The 23490-nt window shown below is 43.4% G+C and overlaps 4 protein-coding genes and 1 long non-coding RNA gene across 6 annotated transcripts; 4 read left to right on the forward strand and 1 right to left on the reverse strand.

The window, feature by feature from the left end:
• Nucleotides 1–124: 124 nt before the first annotated feature.
• hint3 (histidine triad nucleotide binding protein 3) lies at nt 125–5256 on the forward strand. Its single transcript, XM_022237351.2, has 5 exons — nt 125–372; nt 1726–1843; nt 2195–2261; nt 3492–3618; nt 3922–5256. Exons 1-5 carry the CDS (start codon nt 247–249, stop codon nt 4054–4056), a joined length of 573 nt encoding a protein of 190 aa, XP_022093043.2. The 5' UTR covers nt 125–246; the 3' UTR covers nt 4057–5256.
• A 2287-nt stretch (nt 5257–7543) lies between these two features.
• Nucleotides 7544–11165, forward strand: LOC110980543 (NXPE family member 4-like). 2 transcript variants are annotated; one of them, XM_022237337.2, is made up of 4 exons: nt 7544–7751; nt 8992–9668; nt 9830–9882; nt 10073–11165. In XM_022237337.2, exons 1-4 carry the CDS (start codon nt 7650–7652, stop codon nt 10846–10848), a joined length of 1608 nt encoding a protein of 535 aa, XP_022093029.2. In that variant the 5' UTR covers nt 7544–7649; the 3' UTR covers nt 10849–11165. The 2 variants fall into 2 exon arrangements, with proteins under 2 accessions (XP_022093029.2, XP_087004800.1); XM_087148674.1 differs by having other exon boundaries at nt 9834–9882; nt 10073–10247.
• Nucleotides 11166–11561: 396 nt separating this feature from the next.
• Nucleotides 11562–14987, forward strand: LOC147796074 (uncharacterized). Its single transcript, XM_087148431.1, has 2 exons — nt 11562–12597; nt 13874–14987. Exon 2 carries the CDS (start codon nt 13914–13916, stop codon nt 14442–14444), a length of 531 nt encoding a protein of 176 aa, XP_087004557.1. The 5' UTR covers nt 11562–12597; nt 13874–13913; the 3' UTR covers nt 14445–14987.
• Nucleotides 14988–15335: 348 nt separating this feature from the next.
• On the reverse strand, nt 15336–21408 carry LOC110979757 (uncharacterized). Its single transcript, XM_022235806.2, has 4 exons — nt 20962–21408; nt 18405–18467; nt 18107–18271; nt 15336–17990 (listed from the first exon to the last, which is right to left on the reverse strand). The coding sequence occupies exons 1-4, from the start codon at nt 21260–21262 to the stop codon at nt 16639–16641; spliced, it is 1881 nt and encodes a 626-aa protein (XP_022091498.1). The 5' UTR covers nt 21263–21408; the 3' UTR covers nt 15336–16638.
• A 218-nt stretch (nt 21409–21626) lies between these two features.
• LOC147796075 (uncharacterized) lies at nt 21627–22968 on the forward strand. Its single transcript, XR_015428246.1, has 2 exons — nt 21627–21815; nt 22170–22968. It is a non-coding gene; the product is annotated as an uncharacterized LOC147796075 (long non-coding RNA).
• The last annotated feature ends 522 nt before the right edge of the window (nt 22969–23490 follow it).

Here is a 23490-nt window from a genome sequence, read left to right on the forward strand (position 1 = left end):
CGTCCAGTCTATATCCAACCATCAGAAGCCACGCCCAGTTTGCATGAGATGGCAAACATGGACAGAAGCAGCCGCGTGGCGGCGCTTTCTTGGTTAAACGCAAACTTCCGTATTACAGTATGCCGGTGCTGCGGTAGGCCGGTGCCATGAGTGCGGTCGACGTCTACAGACTTCGTATGATCTGTGTTTTATTCCTCCATACCTCCATGCTCCATGGTACGATTGTAGATATCTTGAAGCACAATAATGGAAGATTTGTCAAGTAAATTCAAATCAGATGTCATTACCAAAGGTAAAGAGCCCGTCATAAAGGAGGACTGCATCTTCTGTAAAATATCTAGGGGTGAAGCAACTAGCAGTGTTTTGTTTAAGGTAGGTTTTTAAAGTTCCGGTCTGATTTTGTCTAGGCCTAGCCCGGGTCACGTTATTTTTTCTTCATCGTTCATTGTGTTCATACTGTGCATCGTACAAAAATAGGCCCTGTGCCTGAAATGATGCGAACCTAGTCCCTTTTTGTAATGGAGACAGACCCCTTCAGAATAGAAGGTTGCATTTCTTCATCTGTAGGGTCACCTGTCATGCCTGTTTCTTGTCGACTGTCTCTTTGGAGTTCGTTTTGTGGGAGTTTTGTTTTGTTCTTAGATTTTTAGTTACCATCGGGGTGTCTTCTTTGCTTTTCTTGTTAATATGGTGCAATACATAGAATTATCACATAAAGTCAAGGATGTTGTAATACCCAGTAGGGTTATTGTAATCCTTGACAATGCTCAAGATTATGTGTTTTAAAGTGAGTCCGCTAAAATGTTTGCGATTTTGCAATTTAGGGTTTTTAGTCATGCTATGGGAGAACTACTTGATAGTGATTTAGTTCACTTTTTAGTAATCCGGCAGGGGCATGCAACTATTTTGGTGTTTGGGTCTTAGTCTTTTTATAAGGTTTGACGCTATATTTAAACTTTGTCTTTTGTATGTCTTTACTGTATGTAATTTGTTTTTACTTACTTTGTTTTATTCATTGTAAATTTGACCTGCGAAACAATAAATGAAATGAAATAAATGCATGCTTACTTCACAACCATTTTTGGTGCGGTTGTTTGTACGATCTCCTGCTGCATTTGCGCAAATACTAAATCAGTTGATCCTGCTGGTCATGCTCGTAGCAGCTTCCAACTGTCGTGAACTGATGAAATTACAACTGGCTGATGGTAGACGAATCAATAGGCCTAATAAATTGATTAAATAATAAATATAGCCCAACATTTTCATTAGGGCCTACTTTTACGTGGATGTCCAACCGCCTCAGTCAATTAACGATGTTGGCAATGGCAGGTGGGAAATGCGGCTGACTTTATAATGTTTACCCCCGACGTAGTGTTCGCTTGCAAAGCCAATTGCGCAGCTTTTGAAGCCAATCAAGCCATGGGCAAACAAAGCATCGTAAATTTGAAAAATATAACTCTTGGCTGTAACTCAAGTTGTAAGGACCCTAAAAATTATCCTGCGAGCTGTCAGAATGCCTACATTCTTCTAGAGCTACAGAGCTCATCATCACATGTCTCGGAGAGATAGAAAGGCCAGCCTCGTAATTCCTGCGGTACAGAACATCATATAATGTCATGTGGGCTTTTAAAATGATCAGTCATCCATTCCCGAAGAATATTTTGGTACAAACACTGCCATTGTGATTAAGTTTCAGCTTTTCACAATGAGCATGGCTCTTTTTAGAACAGCGAAGTGACAGTCTTTTACGACATTCGACCGGCGGCCAAGGAGCATCTCCTGATCATTCCAAATTGTCACCATGGCAACCCCAAGACGCTGACCAAAGCTGACATTCCAATGGGTAAGGTCATGCATCAGTGGAAAAAATATCATGGCAACAGACTTGCACATGAGATGCGATTACCCTGAATTTCTGAAAATCTTTCTGTTCAAATCCTGCTCACTTGTGCTCTGCAGTCGTTCTGCAGGTTTCCCCAGGAAGTCAATATGTTTACATCTGTTGGGATACAGTTAGCTTCCTTGCTGCATCACAAAGCTCTTTTTTCCTGAATTCATTCAGAGTAAATGCAAGACAGTCTTAAAGTTGAACAAATCCGCCAAGGCAACTTGAGCGCTAACAGGCTCTAAACTCTCTGCAACTAGAAACATTTTGTGCCATGTTCACAGTTCTTGTTGTTTTACATATTCCCAGTGGAGTACCTTCATGATGTTGGACAAGGAGTCCTGGAACAGAAAGGGGGCAGCCTGGACGATGCAAAGTAAGATTTTGCAATTGTTAGGGGGGCAGAGGAGCAGTTGACAGTTGGAGGGGGTGGAGTAGATGTGCCTATGGGGCTAGCCATGCACCCCCCCCTCAACGTTAAATAAAAATGATATTAAGGCTACTTGTCACTCTTCAGAACCCTTGCTCCCATTTGTCCATTTTCACGTGTGCTCCTTTGTGAAGACGGTAGTATTTTGTGCACATTCAGATGAAAATTGGGGGTGCATATGCTTTACATGCTGTGCAATGTATGCATATTAATCATGCAGAGCATGCCAGGTCAAATTATCAGGTTCATCACAAGTCCTGTCACAAGATGGCGGAAGATTTACTTGTGAAGATTGACAAAGGAGTGTGTTTTGTCGCGGTTCATTTGAAGAGCTTGCAATTTGGCTAAAGCAGGAATGTCTTGTGATGGACTTGTCAAACTTGAATAGACTAGTGACATACTTGCCTGCTGCACTGGTGCTTGCCATGCATGTCTGTCAGAAGAAGGAGGGCACAGAAAAAATATTGGGAAAAAAGAGAAGTGAAAAAAGACCTCCTTCCACTGCTAATGGTTCATCGGTTTGTTGCTGGAGAATGCTTTGCCTACCCCCCCCACCCCGCAAAAACTCCTGACAATGCCCATGATGCTTTGCATCCTTACTGGCTCTTGACAGTATTCCACACAGCATTGTGTCCCTGTCTGCAGTACACAGGGAAAATCATTAGGAGGTGACCCAATTTCATTCTTGAACAAAGCCATGCGAGCACCAGACTCTAGATTTACGTAGATCCAGGTCTGATTTTGTGGCCCTGCTAGATCTGCAAGTCTCTGCTCATGCAACTATTTTCTGTTCTGCCAGCACTGTATGCACGGCAGGATTTCCCCTTGGGTACTGATATGTGTAAGGTATTCATACAAATCTCGCCAACATTCCAGTGCCTAAAACAAAAGCAAGTGTTTTACAAAAGGCCTCAAGTAAAGTCTATACAGTGTAATAGTACATTTACTCCAAATTTCCCCTCTAAAATAAATCGATCTTGTATTCTGTGTCCCGCTGTACCATTCTGAATGATTTAAAACTGATCTATTTCAAAATAGATATCAAAGTTATTTTGCTTTTTCGTTCCATCTAAGAAAGCACACTCATACAAAGTGTGGCGTCGTCTGTACAGAGATCTGTTGGCCCCCCGTGGTACAGCCTTTCCACTTGTCACTGTTCCTCTCTGATTTCACCAGGGTCGGATTCCACTGGCCTCCGTTCAACACTGTGGAGCACCTCCATCTTCACATGGCCTACCCAGCCAGTAGTATGAAGCTCTTCAGTAGCCTGATGTACAGGAATAATTCTCCCTGGTTTGTCACGGTAAGGACCGTGTTGTCTTGGCTCTTGTCACTTGATCTTGTATTGTGGCAAATGCAAAGCAATGTTTCATTCCATTTTAAACAGAGAGTGGGGAATTTTAGAAACATTGTCTCAGAATCGGTACAAGATTGTTTGTAGTGATAACAGAAACAGAGCCAGGTGCTCACCCATTTCAGTCTTCCAACTGAATCTGCTGCAGTATGGATTGCAACAGTACATGCATATTACATTTTGAAGTTTCAGGTGTCCCACTTTCTCTAGGTTGCTTTCAATGTCCATTTTTTCAAACCTTTCCGTTCTCAGTATGACTGGCTTCTACAGAGGCTGAAAAACCTACCAGATGCCACGTCAGTTCAGCCAGAGCAATCGAATCCAAGTGCAATAAAGGAGGCGAATGAAACAATCGGAGAATCGTCAGGCAAGGGGACAGAAATTTAAGCTATGTGTCATTGTCATTGTCAGTGGTCATTGTCACGTGTGTATCCATGCCATTGTAGTGAGTGTCACTGTTGCCCACTCCTTGCAGATAAAAACCGAGGATGAAGAGTTGTGTGGAAATCAATGAAGAGGCTTGCTACTGCCTCTGTGCGACATGTTCTTTTTTTCTTGTTATGTCACCGGTAATCGTTGCTTTCCTTGCTGTCTTTGTGGCAAACGTGATGGTAGCCGATATCACTCCAGTTGGCATGCTGGCATTTCAATGGAAAATAATCTGTGGTTTTGCTTGCTAAGAAATCAAAGTTCTTTCATTCAGGCAGCATAGTGAAAATGAAAGTCGTAAATATGTTAATAAGAATTTGACCTTTCCTACTGGTCAAAAACTGGGATGTTTATATACTGCCCGTAAAACACTGAGGATAACTTATCGTGTGCCCAGAAGAAGGTTGTAAGCGCTTACGACTTTTTGCCAGGACACATTATCGCTGCCAAAAGGACGTATGTATGTAACTGTTTTATTTTAATGAATATAAAGGTTTCTTTGCAAATAGTTACAAAAAAATCTCCCAAGTCGTTTGATAAGTTGTTTAAAGGTTGCTTTTTGCACAGCCTGTGTTGATTTTGTAGTAAATTTTATCCGTTTGTACTAAATAAAGAAAGTGTGTTTCTTACGCCCTTTTACCGGGAACATCTTTTCTACTGTGATCATGCTTCCAGACAAAAGGGCGTAAGCGCACTTATGACCTTTTGGCGGGCACACGACAAACTGTTATGTTCTATGCCCTATCTTGTCGTATACACCATGTACACATCGATTTCCATACAAGGAAATTTTTAACGCTACATGTACTGGCGTGAGGCACATAATTTACGATAGACTTGGCCAGGACAGGTGTTTCACCAAAAACTGAAATAGATTGTTAGTAAAAAATTGTTGGAAATGTGTCCAAAACATCAAACTCATTACCCCTTTATATAGGATTGCCCAGGTTATTGTAATTTAAATTATGAACAAAATATTTTGCATAATATTATTGCTAAATTGTGTTATTATTTTTAACCTCTCAGGCTTTTAAAGCTTAAATGTTGTCACTGTTGGCAGTTTGAGTTGCTACAGTTCAACTTGCAGAATGAATAAAATGATGCTGAAAGTAATTTGTCAGCAATAAAATGGTGGTAAAAGCCAGTCGTCCTCATCAACTTGTCGTTATTCTACTGGGAAATTCTTTGAAATGCTGAAGGTTGTGTGTGATGGACGCTGATACATTATGCGTTTCTGATATGATTGTGTGTGAATGTAGCCGAAGTGCAACGGTGATAAATTAGAGAAAATACTTGGCACTCGATCTGAAGTTTGATCTGCGTCGCTGAGAGAGTGAAGTTACAACCTTTTTTTCAATCGCCACGATTTGCTTGCATAATTTTTTCCTCTCTAGACGGGGTAGTTATAAAGTGGCCTTAAGAGTTGAAGGCACATATTGTTTCCTCAAAAATTGTACGTGCATTTTGAACGGAACGTTGCCATGCATGCTATATTGGGTGGAAGACCTGCTTTTCTTGAGAAGTGGATTGTAGCTTAAGCCCAGTCCTGGCTTTTGAATAGTAAAAAAAAGACACAGAGTGATGAAATTATTTCATATAACGTCTGGGAAAATTATTGAGGTTTGACAGTCAAGGATGTCCATTGTTTGTCATATTGAATGGGGAGGGACGTAATTTTGTCCAGAACTAATGCGAGCGTGGAATGCCAAGAATTAACGGCGTGGAGTCCGGGGCCCTTGTGCGTGACCCGCGCAATGCCAGCTTACGCATGCGCCCCTATATAGGCCTAGTGCTCCTGCGAGCGAAGCCATCAATAGTGTAATTCGGCGGCCATTGACACGACCGTCGTGTACAGGTGGTACGCGCGCGTTATATCAGTCTTCAACCAATAGGATAATCCTGATTTACCAAGTGCACGCGCATGCCAAGTCAAAGTGTGCGTGTACGGGGCGATTGCACTTGTAAGTAATAAGTGGCATGTGGGGGCCGGGGTGGGGCCCGAGGCAACTTTTTTTTTGCAAAAAATTCTTCATAGGTGGGTAGGAAAGAAAGTAATCGGTATATTTATTTATCAGATATTAGCACCAACACCCTGAGAAAACAACACCAGCAAATGTGAAAGCAAGGATGCTGGTACCGTGAGTAAGGCTTTTGGTTTTTTTCTACCCCAACATCATGTTGAGCCCGTAGTGGCATTTGCTTTTGACTTTCCCCCCCTCACACACACACACACTAAAAGCTGGACACGCCGCTGATTATGCCTTCTGTTGAAATGTGTCCTTAATTAGGGACAGCAGCGCTAAACATTGGTTACAATGTTTTTCTGCACACACGATAATCATTAACTCGCCTGGGCAACTTCGTCCCCATGGTGTTGACGACGTATGCCCCCATGGCTACCTGCTCTCTCACCCAGGATTTGGATCACATGCACATCCAAAAGTTTAGGATATGTATGTTAATGTAAAATAGTCTGGTGCATGATTGTGCTTTCAATCAGGGTTCGTTTTAGCATGCGGTGTCTAGATTAGACGCCATAACTGCGGTGGCGCCGCGCTCACACGCACATTCTTTAGCTTGACGCCCGCGTGCATATGGCAAACACGACGCCCGGCTGAAAACTAAGGCATGAAACGTGCGCGGACCACCTGTCCCTGAGCGTTGCACCACCGCAGTAATTATTTCTACTTCTGGGGGTCGAATTACACTATACGGCAATTTCAAAATAGTGCGCCACCAAGAGTCACAGTGCGCAAAATCTGTTTGCGCGTTTGGAAAGGGTCGACAGATTTTGTGCATTGTGATTGGCCAACGCGTTGCAAACTCTTGGTGGCACTCTGTTGTGATTCGCCCGTATTGCTCACATTCTTCCACGGGGGCAAATAATTTTAAGTTCCTGAAAAACTTTAGTTCCCTTTATGTAGACATAGGCTACTGCATAAATATCTTTATGGTAATCCTATGGTCGACCTCCCCAAAATTGGGGTCATAGTTCCCTCTTTCTCCCAGGTTTTTCCCTAGGAGGGGAGCACGTTAGCGAAAGGAACGCACAATTACGTTTAATTCGGAGATGTATAGCACCTTTAATATGTGGTGCATGCTATTTAAGAATGCACTTAAAAACTTCTTTCATTTGCTTTGTTTTCCGCTATGATTTCCTGGGAAATATGTTGAGAATATTTTCAGGTAGCCCAGCCTATTTTCTCCAGTGTCTGGTGCAGACACTATGCAACCATGCTATTGCGGTTTTGTGTCTCGTGTGATGAGTTTGTCCTAGCAAAGTCAGTGAGAAAATGACGAATATCCGGTGAACTACTAAAACGGGAATTGAAAAATTACTCCGTTGGTGTCCCAAATTCTGTGGGTACCCGCTACCCAACGATTGACGTCAGCAAATGCGATCCTGCATGCATACGTGTCTCGCAGGTTTGTAACAGAAGATTGGCCATCGACAAAATGATGCTCATGAGTCGACTTGCCTCGGTCGATTTTGGTGAGAGTGCCACTGCAGATTCAGACGCTTAATTTAGACATCACGCGATTCATGCACGATGAAAGTATCGTACTGCATCCGACCCTGTCCCGGCCGATTTGGTTGGCCGTTGCTGTTTCTTGTTCTCTCCGTCTTCTTGTCGGTAGTTCTTTACGTCAAGGTAAGCTTATAGAGTACTTTTCTGTCTTTGCCCTTGTTTAGCACTAGTCGCTTGAGAATCGCCAGTCTTTCTATGGAATTGACGCTGAATGTTAAGGGAAACATACCTTTGGCCTAAGAGAGCCATAGGAGCTTATTGTTGGAGACATAAATGCTGCACTCATGATTACCAAAAGGTTGCAATCGAGGAGGACCGGGACACTCAGTTTTGGATAAAAAGGGTTGAAAACTTCTCTACAAGTTGAAGTACCAGTCGAAATTAATGTTGGATGCTTGTATGGCTTGCCCGATTTTAGTCGGTATGATATCGTTGAGCGCTAAGGCCCCCAGCCCGGGGAAATTTCCCTCCCCCTTCCGATCCACCGCTAAAAAATGCTATGCCCCCCCCCCCAAAAAGGGGGAGAAAATTCCGTCAATGCCCATAACGGTTGATTGTCGTGCAACCGATAACAGGCCCATTTCTCGTCACGGGGAAATCCCAGGCCATAGGAACGCTATAGCCCTAGTTTACAAACGGAGCTTTCGTGTAAACACAATGAGTACCAATGTACACGTTCAAAATGTGGCTTGCCAGTTGCAGAAGCACTTTCAATATAATACCAATCAAGTACAGCAGGCACAGAGTAGTTACATCCGGTTCAGACCGGCGCACCAGAATGGTACCGAGCAAAATATAGGGGCGACATTTATCTACCAGGGAAAATTATTCAACACGAACTTAGCCAATTGCACTGCCATGGCACATTATGATAATGGGCGTTGTCTTACTGCCCCCAACCCATCGTGTTGTGTCGACGGTGGGTCGCAGGTTTTTGCTTTTCGAAGTTTACCAGACTTAAGCTTCCATATTTAATGCTTGGAAACCGTCAGTTAATGCCATATGGAAATGTTACAAGGATACCCTCACCCTACAGCTTGTTTGGCAAAACAGAGAATTTCAAAAACATTTGGAAGACTTTTCATGGTTATTTTAAAGCTGTCCTTTATAGGCAGGACAAGGTCTGAAGTTTCCATTTTGAAAATAATTTTATAAGTTAAAAGAAAAAGTGATTGCCTGATGAGTAGCAAGATGCTCAGGTATCCAAAATATTTTTCAGGTATTACTCCGTGTTTAGCGCCCTTTTTGCCCCTTCGAAAGAGTCTCCCCACCTAGCTTGTTTGTAGGTTTCAAAGGCTTATATCTCCATCATTTTTATTTTTCGTTCATCTGATTTGGAAATGTTCCAAATTTCCTTCCTTAGATTTCTCCGATGCAACAGCTGTCGCCAATTCCCCGGATTACGTCGTTCCATTCAAAGACTCGGCCTTCTTTGTTAACTGGCAGCGGGGCACTGACGAGCGCCCTCAAGTCAACCTACAGACTGGTGGGCGAGACCCTCCACGTCGGTGACACTGCACATTTTGTCATTCAAGCCAAGGATTCAAATGGCAGGAACAAGACGTCCGGTGGGGATTTCTGGTTTACGATTCTCACCAGCGAGGCCGGTGAATACCCGACCACGGGAGGGCGTACCGCTGGGTCCGTCGTGGACCACAATAACGGCTCGTACAGCGTGTACTTCTATGTTGGCTGGCAGGGAACTGCGTTCGTGCACATAACTCTGGCAGCCCCGAGCGAGGCTACGAAATGGCTGCGGGAAAAGTATTGGCCGGTCGAAAGACGAGTCTTTTGGAAAGCGGAGTTCTGGGGGAGGCACTCCATTGAAACAGCCTTATGCTTCGTGCACAGAAATTTGACATCCACTTCTAACCTGTGCGTCGTCGATCACAATCCCAGGGCCATGGGCTCGACGGCTTTTTACTGTCAGAAGCCACGAGTTGCCAAGTGTGAAGATTTCAAAACGGTTGCAGTCGACCCAAACATGGTTAACAACAGAACTCGGGAATTACTGCAAAATGACACAGCATTGTTTGATGGGTAGGTCGGTCCCTGTGAAGCTACATTAATAATAATAAACTGGCTTCATATTGTAGGTGACAATTTAGGTGTGTGGAACTATTGTAGAAGAAAATACGTATGCGTGTATCTCTAAATGTTCGTTATACTTATGTGCTAAATGTTTGGAACTTTTTTTCCAGGAAGAACTATTTGCAACCACTCACACGAGGACCCCCGAAAATTACGATCGGAAGTGAGTATTGTCTGTCTGACTTAATATGACAAGGTCTTCTCTGACTTCAGAATTATACCAATTATAGACAGAACTGTGGTACTTTCCTAACTATCAATTTTTTTCAATTATTATCCACCTCTAAATACCCGCAATATTGTCTTACGCTGTTGTTAACTTAAATATGTTTCCTCCTTTTTTATTTCGGAAGCACAAAGCAACGCCACTATCGTAACTCAAGCACCAATTTGCAATCCTGATGAGGAGCCCCCTTTGAACCATGGGTTCTGGCTCGACGCGGACTGGTACCACCTCCAGTGCAAGGTCCAGAAATGGGATAATGTAAAAGCCGTCCGGGAATGCTTACGTCAGAAACACGTGTTCATTCATGGCGACTCGAATGTGAGGAGTTGGTACAGCCTGCTGGCAAAGAAAATGGGATATCCTTGGAAGCACTTAGGAACGGGAGCAGACAAAATGGTTATACATCATTACTATCAAGACAGTAAAATAGAAACGAGTTTTTATTTTCATCCACGAGTTGTGACAAATTCCAAGGTATATTTAGATACCACCCCATACGAGGTGGATATTTTGGACAACATACGGAGCAACCAGTGCAATGAATACATCATAGTTTTATGTCCGTGGGGCCATTTCACCCAATGGACACGTGAAAGTTTCGCTGAGCGGATGAATCTTCTCAAGGAAGCTGTGCTTCGGTTACGGGAGCGGTGCCCTGACGTCCCCGTTGTCTTAAAAGGTACTCACACCAGGGAACACGAGAATGTACTGAAGGCAGTCTACGCCAGTGATTATACCCTTTGGGCCTGGGGTCGCATATTACGGGACACGTTCCGCGGCACCGGTGTGTTTTTCTACGATGTCTGGCAGATGAGCTTAGCGTACGGAAAGCCAGACATACACATGCCGTTAGAAGTCATAAACGAAGAAGTGAATTGGTTTTTGTCCTATGTCTGCAGGTGATAAAATAATCCGACAGGTGCTCAGCCTTAGTTACTTGCACTTCCACACCATGAATGGCAAGAGTCGTAGACTTCGACCAGCACTTTGATTTGAGACCTTTTCTTTGTAGAACTGTTAAGGCTTGAAAAGATAAAGAACTTAATGTAAATCAAGAGATGTTTCATTTTGTTCGATAGTGAATCTTTATATCTTTTTATGTGCTAGGTTACGGCTTTCAAAAAATCGAGTATAATCCGGCTATTTTCTAAGAATTTATGTTGTTATTTTAAACAGGTGGTTGTTACAATCAATTTTGCTCTCAAAAAATAAAAACAAAACAAAGTTATATGTTTACGCCTTTTTCATAATTGATCGGCTTTCCAGTTTCGAATCTGAACCAGCAATATGACGACAGTGAACAAGCAATGTTCTGACATTGAACCGGCAATGTGACGACATTGAACCGGCAATGTGACGACACTGAACGGCACTGTGACAATACTGAAATGGCACTGTCACGACTCTGAACCCGCAATGTGACGACACTGAACCGGCACTGTGACGACACTGAACCGGCACAGTGACGACACTGAACCGGCCATGTGACGACACTGGCCCTGCTAACAATACTACCAACTACCCATACTCTACAAAATGTGGCGAACACATAACGAAGTAGCGCAAGTAACATTACACTTAAAACTTCTGCACATAGTGCTCAATTTAATTCCTTTTTCACAAATACATGTACCTAAGACAAATGGGTCATTCCCATTGGTCGAGATCCCGTCACGTGGCTGGTCTTCAAGCGCTTGATGAAGTACGGGCTGCTCTGGCTGTTTACCACCTCATGCAGCAGCAGTATGTGCCACGAGAGCACCAATTTCATTATATAAGGAGATTGTTACGACTACTTGCGAGAAGAACATGCCATAACATGGCTAGAGGGGTGACAGGGGGAATGAGATGAACTGTTCAAGGTAAATGGAATATTTCAACACATCCTGTTGCATACGTTAATACAAATTAACAAATTCTACCAAGTAGAAGACAATTTCAGTCGTATTGATTACTTACTTATTAATTAATTGATTAAGACAAGCACACACAGCTGGAACACGAAGCCATCCTGTCCATGCTTTCTCGCCGTCGATTGCTCACGACCCCTGGCCACCAGTACCTTCCTTGTTACAGGTAATGTCTCCCCGAGTTCCTCATCTCATACCTTTCTCTTCCAGTCCGTGGTCCGATACTTCTAATGTTAGCGCAAGAATTGTGGGGGGGCGGGGTGCTGTCACTTGTGAAAGGGCATCGATGCAGATTAATTGTATCACTGCGCCCTCTCCCGCCCACTCTCGGTTATTTGAGATCTGGTCCAATCCTTCCAGTCGACTAGTCACGATGGTCCTGTTGTGCATATCGTTACAGCCCTCCTTACCAGCCAGCCTTGACAACTATCAGTTATTATGCAGGGAGACCCAATTTCCTGCAAGTGCGTAAGAAAAATTGACTTACATCCCTCGAACAGAAGTCGCGCATGTGCGCATGAGCAGTGCTATGCTTCACATGCTTGTAGGTATGACGTGTGGATGCGGCCTAAAGGGGAACCATAAATAACGAGAAAACAAACCAATAACTTTGGGGATTCTTTGTTACTGTGTCAACGCTTGGACTTGCGAAGGAAGTAGTGGTTTGGAGGAGGTAATCCATTCTCTGTGAGATGAGATAAAGAACGCCACCAACGGACTTAGCAGTAACTAAAGACCCACAGTAAGTACGCACACAGGTCGAGGGACCGCACAAGATGAATTTACATTCTGATGGCTCGTTTTAACTTGCGTGATCTACCAACAGTAACAAAACTGCATTGAGCTAGGAATTCTTGTCAGCATTTCAAAATTTCCGTAATATTAGCAGCCTGGAATCCTATCAGTTTTTGACAAATCACGAAACTGAAATTACCAACTTAGTGAAAGTGAGTCCATAAACAAGATGGCTCCGAGTTAGGCTTGAAAACGAAATCTCGCTGCCCTTTCGTTTTAAATGACCGTCTAACGATACGTTAATGGTATTTGTTGGCTGCATAATTTTTGGAGGATCACAGATACTGCTGTATTGTTGTTCAGTCCAGGATGATCATTTTCAAAGTCATACCTCAAAACAGGAACATAAGAGTCTCTTGATGTGTTGATTTTACAATCATTGATGGGAAAATTACACCTATCAAAAAGATTTCCGTCGGGTCACAGATTAGGAAGTGTCCAAAACAATATTTCCCAATAGTGCTTTTTCGGCTTGAATTTTCTTATCATTTGAATACTCTTTTTAAAACCTTGAAAACTTTTGCCTGTTAACTACCGACACTTAAGCTCTGATTCGCCATATTAAAAGTTAAAGTTGGTAATTGAAACTTCGAGTAAATTGCACTCATGTCTTACCAAATAAAATATGGAGCAAGAACCATGATTCATAATCCCTTAGGTTCGTGTTGCAAGAGTTAGTCATTTGGGGGATCTGTCACCGGTCGTCAAGTTTCCGTTTCTAATTACTGAACTTGAGGGTACCAAGCTAGTAACCACTGTCAGGTGAAGGTTAAAGGCGTATAGCAGCATTAAGAATAGAGGTCTTGTGCCCATAGTGGGTAAGCAAGTGATAAATGTATAGTTCTGGCAACAGACTCCCCCTGGTTTGGAACCCTGTCTGCGTTGCGATGATGAGTTAAACCCTTACCGCAATGTTTTTGTCAGTGTTGATACATGTTCTATGGAAAGATTTATTCAGTTTTATTGTCCAAAAAGGAGAAACCTCCTGAAACGAAAAACCTCAAGATTCTTTTCAGAGCCTTTTATTCAAATCTACTCTGTAGATTTCGTCGATTTCATTTCTGTTCTCGTTTCAACGGTTTCTCTTCAAAGGCAGGACCAAGTTTGTGAACAGATTGTTGTCTTTATCCCAACGTGTGCATTTACTGAAGCCAGGCGCATGCACGAGATTTTTGTCCAGTGCCACTTTGGCTGTTTTATTTCTTCATTTTTTTGTATTGCAGATAGTCTTGGCAGCGTCAAGCATCGTAGAATCGAGACAGAATGGTGTGGTCTTCCATTCCATGGAACTGGGTCGTCCCTCTTATCGTTCTCTTAGTCCTTCTGCTTTTCTCCATCGGTCTGGCTTGTTTCTGCAAGTTTGGCCGCAAGAAGACCCCCCGTCACGAGGACCCCAAGGTCATGCTTCACAACATCGACTCTGTGGAGGTCATCAGTAACCCGACCTGTGCTACCGTCTTTGTACCCGCCGGTGAGAAGGTTTTGGGCGCCGTGATCGAGGACGACGAAGTCGACCTTGGACTCGGCACGGCAGCTGCCAGCCAGACAAAGGCGCCAGCAGCATCTGCCAAAGCCAAGGTGTCCAAGGACAACCTAGTGGCCGACAAAGAGGGCGCTAAGGACGCCGCAGCTGGCTCCCCCGACGCTTTCACCAATCCAGAGGCGGACATTTCGCTGGTTGCCATGGACTTGAGGAGCGGTGTGTGCCGAGAATATCAGAATCCGGTCGAGATGGATCACGACGTCAGCGAAACGTCAGAGTCGGCGCCCATGATTCCGTCTAAGAAGAAATAATTTCACTTAACACCTTAAAATGTTCTGCTTTGATTCGACTTACTGGCTGTGAAAAATCCTTCCGGCTATCTAATGCTTGGTTTGGCTGGTTCTTGCTAGAAAACTTCTGTCGCAATACTAATTTGGCTAGAATTACATGAAATGACGTAGCTCTCGAATTCCCAACAAATTAACAAGCACACCGGTGATCATGTACACTATGACTACCAATACGAGCCCGTATTATTTAGCACTGCTCCTCCGTCTCTGTCATTTTCCCCAAAATAGCGTTATCAGATCTGAACGGAAATGAGTGTGACATTAAAGGGCCCAGACGTATCATACGTCAGTCTCACTATGAGCCCTGTGGGCTGGGTTCCATGAATCGAGGAACCAAGTAAATATTTCTAATTCAGTAAACCAATCAAACAAACAGTTCTTAAAAAAATACAAGCATGCTTTGGTGTCAGTGTGTTATTGAAAATAATATAATTGTTGAGCTCTTGTAAATATTCAGTTTTAATGCATGTTGTGCTTCTTGTAATTTTAAATGTCCAGAAAGAAAATCAGTGTCTAAATAAATTTGAAAAGCATTTTCTTACAAATGATGGAATGCCTGTTGCCTTTTTTTAATATGTGGATGTATCAGTTGAAAGAGCATAATCTGCCCCAAGATTATGCGCCTCAAATTTGAGCTTGGGGTTCGAAGTAAGTGCAAAATAAGGGAACAAAACAAAAACCTGTAGACAATTTCCATTAAGAGGGTGCATGAGGAAAATATTTCTCTGTTTGCCCCTCCCTCTTTCATGAATCTCCTCCCAGTTGCTTACAAATGTTCGTGTGATCAGACAGAGGTCACCGTCCCATGTTGTGATTAATGCAGATGAACAGACCAGTGACAGCTGAAGCAGGTTGTTTTGCAAATGAATCACTTTTATTACTTGATTCCAGTCAAGCATTCTCTCCTTTTCTTTCCATTCAAAATGGACACATACGTATTTACAGTTCTACACAAAAAGCGGCAGTAACTCGACCGCAGTCCAAATCACGCTATGTATTTTTCAGTGTCGCTGAACACTGTAATATCTGGATCATGTTATTGGTTCTTGTGAAATCGATCAAAAGTGCGCAGCTGACAGTAAGAGATAGGTAAAGGATCCAACATTTTTAGGCAAATGTTTGGGACCACGCTTTTAACATGGAAATATTACGTACATTTACATTGGTCCAAATAAGTTTCTTTCACGGTTGTATACAGAAAATCCCCTCACTGAAAGTCTTAATCTTGGATTAAGACTTGCCTCATGCAGCATGCTGAAGATTTACACCTGTTCTTGATTTACGTGCATGCAATTATGTGATCTTGAAGGACCACTGAAATTAACGCAAACCTGCGCATACTTTTTAATTAAGCAGTGGCAAGTTCAGCATGACTATTTCAGCACGGTGCTGATGCAGAGGGTCGTCACAAAAGTGCATTCTAAACTTCTAATTAATCATCCTGATCAAATTTAAGTTGATGGAGATCACTCTCTTTTGCCGGACCGTCTACTTTCCCGAATGGAATGCAGAGCTAACATTGGCCAAGTCATACACGGGTGTGATATCTGCTGACTGCGTAGACATGGCTTCTGACCGCACCCACTTTCCAATCCTCTGTTAGGAAAAAACTGTGGTGATCCCCGGCAAAGAAAAAAGGGCAATTTTTCAGTGTTTAAACAATTCTCACGCAGTTTTAAAAAGTAGCGATAAATCTTACTACCAAATACTAAATGAACTAAATGGGATAGGCTTGTAATGTGCAGTTCCAGGCAATAGCTGTTGCCAACAGTGAACATCTTGCAAACTTTGTCCGCCGATATGAAATGGCGGCAAAAGTTTCAAAGAAAGGCCTCCACTCGAACTTGCGAGATTGAATTGAGAAACTGATTCAAAGTCCCACATTCGAAGTCAGGCCACGTCCAAATCGACTCGTTCTGCGGTCAGGGCTTCCGTATTTTGGCATTACCATCTGACAGCAAATAGACGTAGCCACTGACCAAACCGCCTTCGAGCACAAGACGACGCCCAGGACGACAGTTGAGGAACCGAGAATGTCCGCACGGTGTAGTGCATGATAGAGCACGGGTGCCATGGGTCTGAGGTAATAGTCCTGGTTTAGTTTCTTTCATTTGCTCGTCAACCCTGATAGGCCTCATTACAAGCAGGGACGTTCTTAGATCCAGGCCTTGTCATCCACCGCTAGCTCTTCGAGAACCACCGCATTTTTGTCGCTTCCACCATTAACGGCAACGTAGAATAGCTGTTTGTTCATCTCATAGGCAACGTTCAAATGCAGACCCACACTGGTGGTCGCAGGGTCCATATCGGTACTCTCTCCTGGGGTGCACTGCCAGAGTTTCACGATGCAATACAACGGGTACCCGTCACCTTTATCCACCAGCTGAAACGAGTAGCACTCGCTAGCGGGAAGTTTTGCCGTGGACTGTAGCTTGAATGCGCCTGCCTGGTTCAGGTTGACTGGAGAGAGCTGGAGGGACCCATCTTGGAGTATTCTTAGGCGGATGCCCTGGACTTGGTCCGGCAGCGGTGGGTTGACGCCGGAGTTACGGATGTAAACGTCCAGTCCCGAGTTCGACGACGGTGTGGCGGGCTCAGTGTCCACAAACTGCACCTTACCACTGACCACTGTGGTGTGAGATGTTTTCATCTCGGCTTTGTATGGCACTTTTGAGACCAGCCAGCTGCCTGGCCCGTCTAGGACCGCTTGCTCTTTGCCGAGAAAGGCCAGGGAGTTGTCGTGGATCAGAACCGGATCCCACAAGTTCCTATCCCACTTGGGTCCTTGGTCTTCCTCTCCTTCCGTGCCAACAGCTTTGGTAATTGGATTCACAGCCTTCAAGTTTTCCATGAAGCTCGCCGGCAGGTTGTAAAACACTCGCTTGCGGTCCATAACCTGCCTGAAGTATGCCAGTTCGGCCACGGGCATAATGTCGTATTTGTCAGCCCATACAGTGACGGTGAAGCGCTTGGCTAAGCTCAACAGCCACTTAAGCTGGCGAGTGGACTTGGAGACAAAAACAGCCCTCACCGAAAAGGAGATTGGCGCCCTGATCAAGGCGCAGGCCCTTGCCATGGCGATGACGTTTTGCCACGTGTACCTTTGCTGGACAGGGTCTGGGTTCCACGCCGAGGACCAGCCTAGCGAGAGAGAAAGTTTAGGTAATAGACTTGACCTAGTCATCTTGATGAAATCCTCGACATTCACAGAAACAACTGTGTTGCCATTGGGCCCTGGCAAGATGTCAGCGTGAACCCACACAGGGGCGTGGAGTATATTCTTCATATTTGACAGCACGGGCACGCCATACATAAGGGACTTGGTGTCGGGGAAGTTCAACTTTACGCCCTTGTTAGAGTAATGGGCGACTATGGTGAGCCAATCAGACAAAGTGATATCGGACGGGGTGGTAGGCTTCGGAGATATGACGGCTGTGCCATTTTTCTTTTTGCTGACGTCATCCCATCTCACTTGTACGTCAGCTTCGAGCATCATAGCGAGATAGTCTGTGAAAAAGTAGATGAGATATGTTTCATTTAAAAGTTAATGTTATATTCGAACCAAAAATGATTGAAATGTCTAGTTTTAGAACTGCTCCTTTTGGCATTCGATGGTACCGTACCTTTCATCACCTCCATTAGCTTGTCCCTATTGTTGACCTCACTGTACCACGTGATCTCCTTCCCATCAATGTACATCGTCAGATAGTAATCTAGGAGTGCATCCCCCGTGTGGGATTTCTTCTTTTCCTCCATCGATTCTATGGATGGCGGCATCCGGTCTTTCCCTACAGTTTATGGACAATGCAATTTTGTCTAAGCTAATAAGAAGCCCCATCAATGAGCACATGGGTTTAGAAAATTAAAAAACACATAAAATTAAATTGAGCGCGGATGTATTTTCTTTCTTTGAATTCTTACCTTTGAATTCCTCTTCGAATGGATCCATCAACTTCCTTGTCTCGCTTGCAAACAGCCCATTCACTAGAAACGGGCAAGATTGAGATAGTCAATTCAGAATTGTGACATCGTTTTCAAATGATGTTTTAATACCAAGCGAAAACCACGTGAGCTATGCGACAAAAAGAATATGGACATGTATAAAGCATGAAGTGAAAAATATGTCGCGTAGAATTTCGTTACTTCTGACCATTAAAACAGACGAAAGGGATAGAAACAATGTTAATGTAGGATGAAACTGTCTGAAGTGACATAATGCACCACGGAAGCATTTTCAAGAACGTCTCTGGACAAAGTAGCTATTGGAGAGAGCATCACGGTGTACGTAAGAGCGAAGACTGCGCTATGTTTTGATGTAGTCTTTAGTTTATCAAGTCTAGTTTTCATTCAGTTTTGTCTATCAGTACTTTTCAGTAAGAGCTTGTGGATTTGGCAACCTGCCAGTAGTGGATAGGCAAGTATATTTTTGACGTCAGTCGGACGCGAGAGGGCAGGCTTCAAACTATTTTAAACCTTTAAGGTTAATGGAAAGGCACCCGAAGAGGGTAACGGTTCAAATTGTGGCACTGTGGACTCCTGCACTATCATTACCATTTTATTAACCGAAAACGAAATCTGACAAATTAACAGTTGACATAAAAATCCATTCGCCAAGGTCTTAGAAGGTCATCTCTTGGAGCTATAGGTAAAAAATAATGTTATCTGCTGGGAGGCATTGAAATAAGAGAACATGTATAGCTTTCCTGATTACTACTCCCGTGTAGAATTATAATTAGTATTTGCTTAATAAAAAGAGTTGAAATGCAGAGCAAACAGTATTATCTAGAAATAAATATGGTCCACATGGAACTCGTGACAGCTGTTGCCGAGATGTCAGAGGTCAATCTTTGCAGTCTATTGACATGAGATAATCCCCAAAAATGATCATTTCATTTAGTTATTCGATTTCGTTTTAACTCGCGCCATCCCTTATTTTCGGTCAAAGTCATGATATGTAATTACAATGTGAAACTCGATATTAAAGAAACGTCACAGTGTAACATGAACACTATTATCTTTCTATTTTTCCCCCCATGATTAGGCTATACAGAATATGATACAGATCGTTAAGGACTTGGTTGGAAAGGTTAATTCAAGGTAAGATTTGGAAAGCGACGCAGATATTAGTGTTAACTTGAAATGGTGACATGTAGACATAATGGTGACATGAACACAACGAAACATCTTTGGAAGACCCTTGCAGGACCGGCTCTAGATGCTCTGGCATAGAGACTAGATCGCTACAGCCAGTTAATTGTGGTGTTAGAACGGCAAAGACGGTTATCGTGGGGAAAAAATAGTCAAGCCTTCACAAAACGAGTCCCGTACCAAGTCTAGGTTGGCCTCCGAACATGCTCCTGACATCTGCTATCGTATATATAAAAAGGTGAAAATGGTGTGATTTTAAACACTGAAAGTAAACAGTAACACCGATTTTACGGCGAAGCTTAGCAGTAGTCCAGATTTTTCTCAAACTACTCTACGGGGAAAGCTGTCATCGACCACAAAAGGAACTCTACTTATCAGAGACATTCAAAGAGGCTTCACTTGCCATTTCTGAGCCACTAAGTGCAGTTCACCAAATTGCCTGATCTTTATTGTAACTGCTATACTTTCATGAACCCAGGAGCAAAGTACCGTTTTCATTTTGTTCTTTTAAACTTCGAAATTAGTCAGGAAATCACTGGAATCAAGCCGAGTTCACGGAAGTTAAAGTCTGTGAGACCGACAATATTGCACGAGTTTCCTGTTCTACTGAAACGAAATAAGGCTGTAGAAATATACCTTGAGAAAAACGATACAGTGTCGCGCATGTTCACTGTCAACGACGTCATGGCACAAAATGTATGTATAAATGACGGCAAGGGTAGCAGGTGTCTGGGTTATGTTATCTTGTGTTTATCACTCACAGACTACGGGATTCTGGACTTTTTTTCCCCCTGGACTCCCATTTTCGAGAAACATATAAAACCAAACGCTTTACTGCGTCTTCTTTTTACTTATTAAGCACAATCAGGTCACAGTCACGTGCAGTTTTTGTTAAGTTAATTATTTCTGCGCATGTCTGATTGTTATGAGCATGTCTTCGCGGTGATTAAATTAACGCATGATAAAAAAATTCATCTATGTTTAAGATCATCGATTTTGTGCTAGATACCCAGACAAAATGTTCCGGTTTTGTACAAGTTTTGTCTATAGTGCAGTGATAGTGTAACATGTCGATTTCACTGAGTCGGTCTCTATCACACGCAGTTAACAGTCTTTTTCCTAGATCGGCACGTTTGTGCTGATGTCACAACTGTTCACCAATTATTAAATTTCCAAACGTTGCTATTCATGGAAGCCCCCAATAAAGTTCACTTACTGGGGCGGCTTAGGAAGCGTTGCCAATATGGACGTGTTCCCGTGCACAGAATATAAATACTTGTGTATATCTCTACTGAGGGCCTCACAAGAAAGGAATTTTATAATGACTTACATCCACCGGTCAGTTCTTGTCCGAGCCACCATAGCCTGGAGAACAGAATCATGGACACTACGGTGCTACAGACGATGAGCACGACAAGCAAGCGACAGTAGCGACCCATCGCTCCGCGGCCTCCTAAACGCATTTTCCGGCAGGGTACGGCTGCTGCGACCGCCGGAGCGAGGTAGTAGGTCTTGGGCAACGCGAGTAGAGTTGAACGGGCGCTGGTGGGCGAGTAGCCCGACGGGCTGCGGCGGGACTTTCTGTCGGGAGCCTTGGACTGAGCTGCCGCTGGTGAGGTGTCTTCGACCATAGTGTACGTGGATCGATCTCAAGTTGATCTTATCAGGAGAGGTCTACACAGCGCCACGCTATAGTGACTTGGATGGACAGATCGATGTTGTAACTCGTCAAAGACTGTTGTGTTGTACCATGTGCGCACCCAGACAGACCAATTATCGATTTTCAAGCCAGAAAAAAAAAATCAAAAGGTTTTGAAAGTAAATAATTGTCTGGGATCAACGATATGGCTTCATGGGAAAATAGGAAAGTAGCACAATCATGGATAACTCCTGGCAAAACCCAATGAACAATACATGAAAACTAAAGTTGATTGCACAGGGAACCCGCCTTTTTTTAAAAAATAATTGTTATCCGACTTTCACCCAGCATTGTACATGTAGGCCTACTGCAAAATAAAATGAATTCCACATCTGAAGTTGGGTGCACGATGCATTACTCATCACGCATCGAATATAATACACTGCTAAATCGACATAGCGCCCTCTATGGTTTTCTGTGTCGCAAGGCCATGACTCGTGCATGGTTTCAGGAAAAGACACGAGCAAGCTGGTCGTGGGAAGAATGTGAGTACATTTGTACTAGAAAAGTACCAGCAGGCCTAAGTGCCAGTACGAAAAGTGGAGAGAACTTTGCGGTAGTACCTTGGTTGTACAAAGTACAACCTCATTAGGCTCGATGGAAGGCTGTAAGGCCTATGTATGAGCTGGCTTTGTTTTTGAAGGATGGATGAAACCTGGGGGGTTATTTCTCAGTGATGTCAGTAGAGAGGAAGTAATAGCCCCGCATATGTGTCTGTACCCACTGATATTGATATCAGTGATCAACTCTTATCCTTTTAACTGAGGTGACTCATCCACAGTCAATGACCTACTGTTTCCCCGTGCATGTAAGAGTTTATTCTTTGATTTCTTTTTCAGTTCCTGATGAGTTTTGTTTTAAAGATAACGTGATGTCGCTGTGGTCCCTTGCATTGGTGTCCAGTTGCCGTAGAAACAGGGCATCTCTTCACCGATTCCAAATAGACATTTGGAGCCGATCTCCAGAGCAGGTGAAGAAATAAGCTCGACTTGATTTGCATGTATCACCTGATCCAACGTCAGTGGAAACTTCAAACTTCTACATAGCATTCTTCCTATGTGAACGTTAAACGCTGATGTCCTCTCAAAGATGCAGCTTTGATCAGAAATATAACAACACGCTGGAAGTGTTCATCCACGCAGTCCTGATCATCGGTCTTGAATTGGTGAAGCATCCTCTCGGAAACTCTACAATAACCTTTAAAAACAAATGGCATCGATGACGGGAACGTACCTCTGCACAGTCATCGGTCTCGCTACCATTCTGGGAGTTGCCTATGTTGTCTTCTTTCAGGACCGAGATAGAGACTTATCCCAGGAATGTCTAGAGGAAGGCACCATGTGCTATTACGTGCTGCTCACGCCATTGACGCTCGTGCCAGTAACAGCCACCTTCGGACTTCTTAGGTGGATTGGACTCAAGTTGTTTCGCCATAACTGATCAAAATCTTTCGTCGGGTCACTCTATGTACACCACTGGACCGTCCATTTATTGAAAACTTAAACTTGTAGTGTTTGCTTGCAAGTGAAATGCATCTGTTGTAATTGGGACTTTGTTGTAATTGGGACTTTGTTGTAATTGGGACTTAAGAATCATTAAAAAGAGAGGAATAAAGTGTAAAACTTGGATACCCACGTATTTGTATTGTAGGCTTTAGTGTCCGGTCTATTAATTCACTTCCTATAACCCGTGGAAGTTCAGATTGTGCGTGTGAAGGAAATGCATGAAATGTGTGGATCAGTGGGCGACTGGTGGTAGAAGTATTTAACCCTAACCCCCAGACTCTTTTTGCTAGGCGACCCACCTCAATCCTCCAATTTGAGGGGTAACAAAATTGCCTCTGTGCTCAATCCTCCAAAATTTCTTGGAAATGTTACTTGGAGGTGTGTCTACTGCCTCAATCCTTCAAAGTCTTCCGCCAATTCCTGTCACGTTGAGGCAGTGAAAATGGCATTCTTGTGCAGTTCAATTGATTCAAAGGAAATACAGGGCTGAATTCATGCATGGCATGACTAAGCAAAAACAAAAGGTCTAACCCACGACCTTCACGCATAGCATCCTTTGCAATCAGCCATGCACTTTTGCCATTCACCCTCAATCCTCCAAATTCCTCCAAAATCATCCGAAGGATTTTGGAGGATTGAGGTGGGTTAGAGTTAA

Source organism: Acanthaster planci, linkage group LG18 (genome assembly GCF_054643075.1).
Source record: "Acanthaster planci isolate LZ-2023a linkage group LG18, COTS_SCS, whole genome shotgun sequence".
In the NCBI taxonomy this organism is placed as follows: Eukaryota; Metazoa; Echinodermata; class Asteroidea; order Valvatida; family Acanthasteridae; genus Acanthaster; species Acanthaster planci.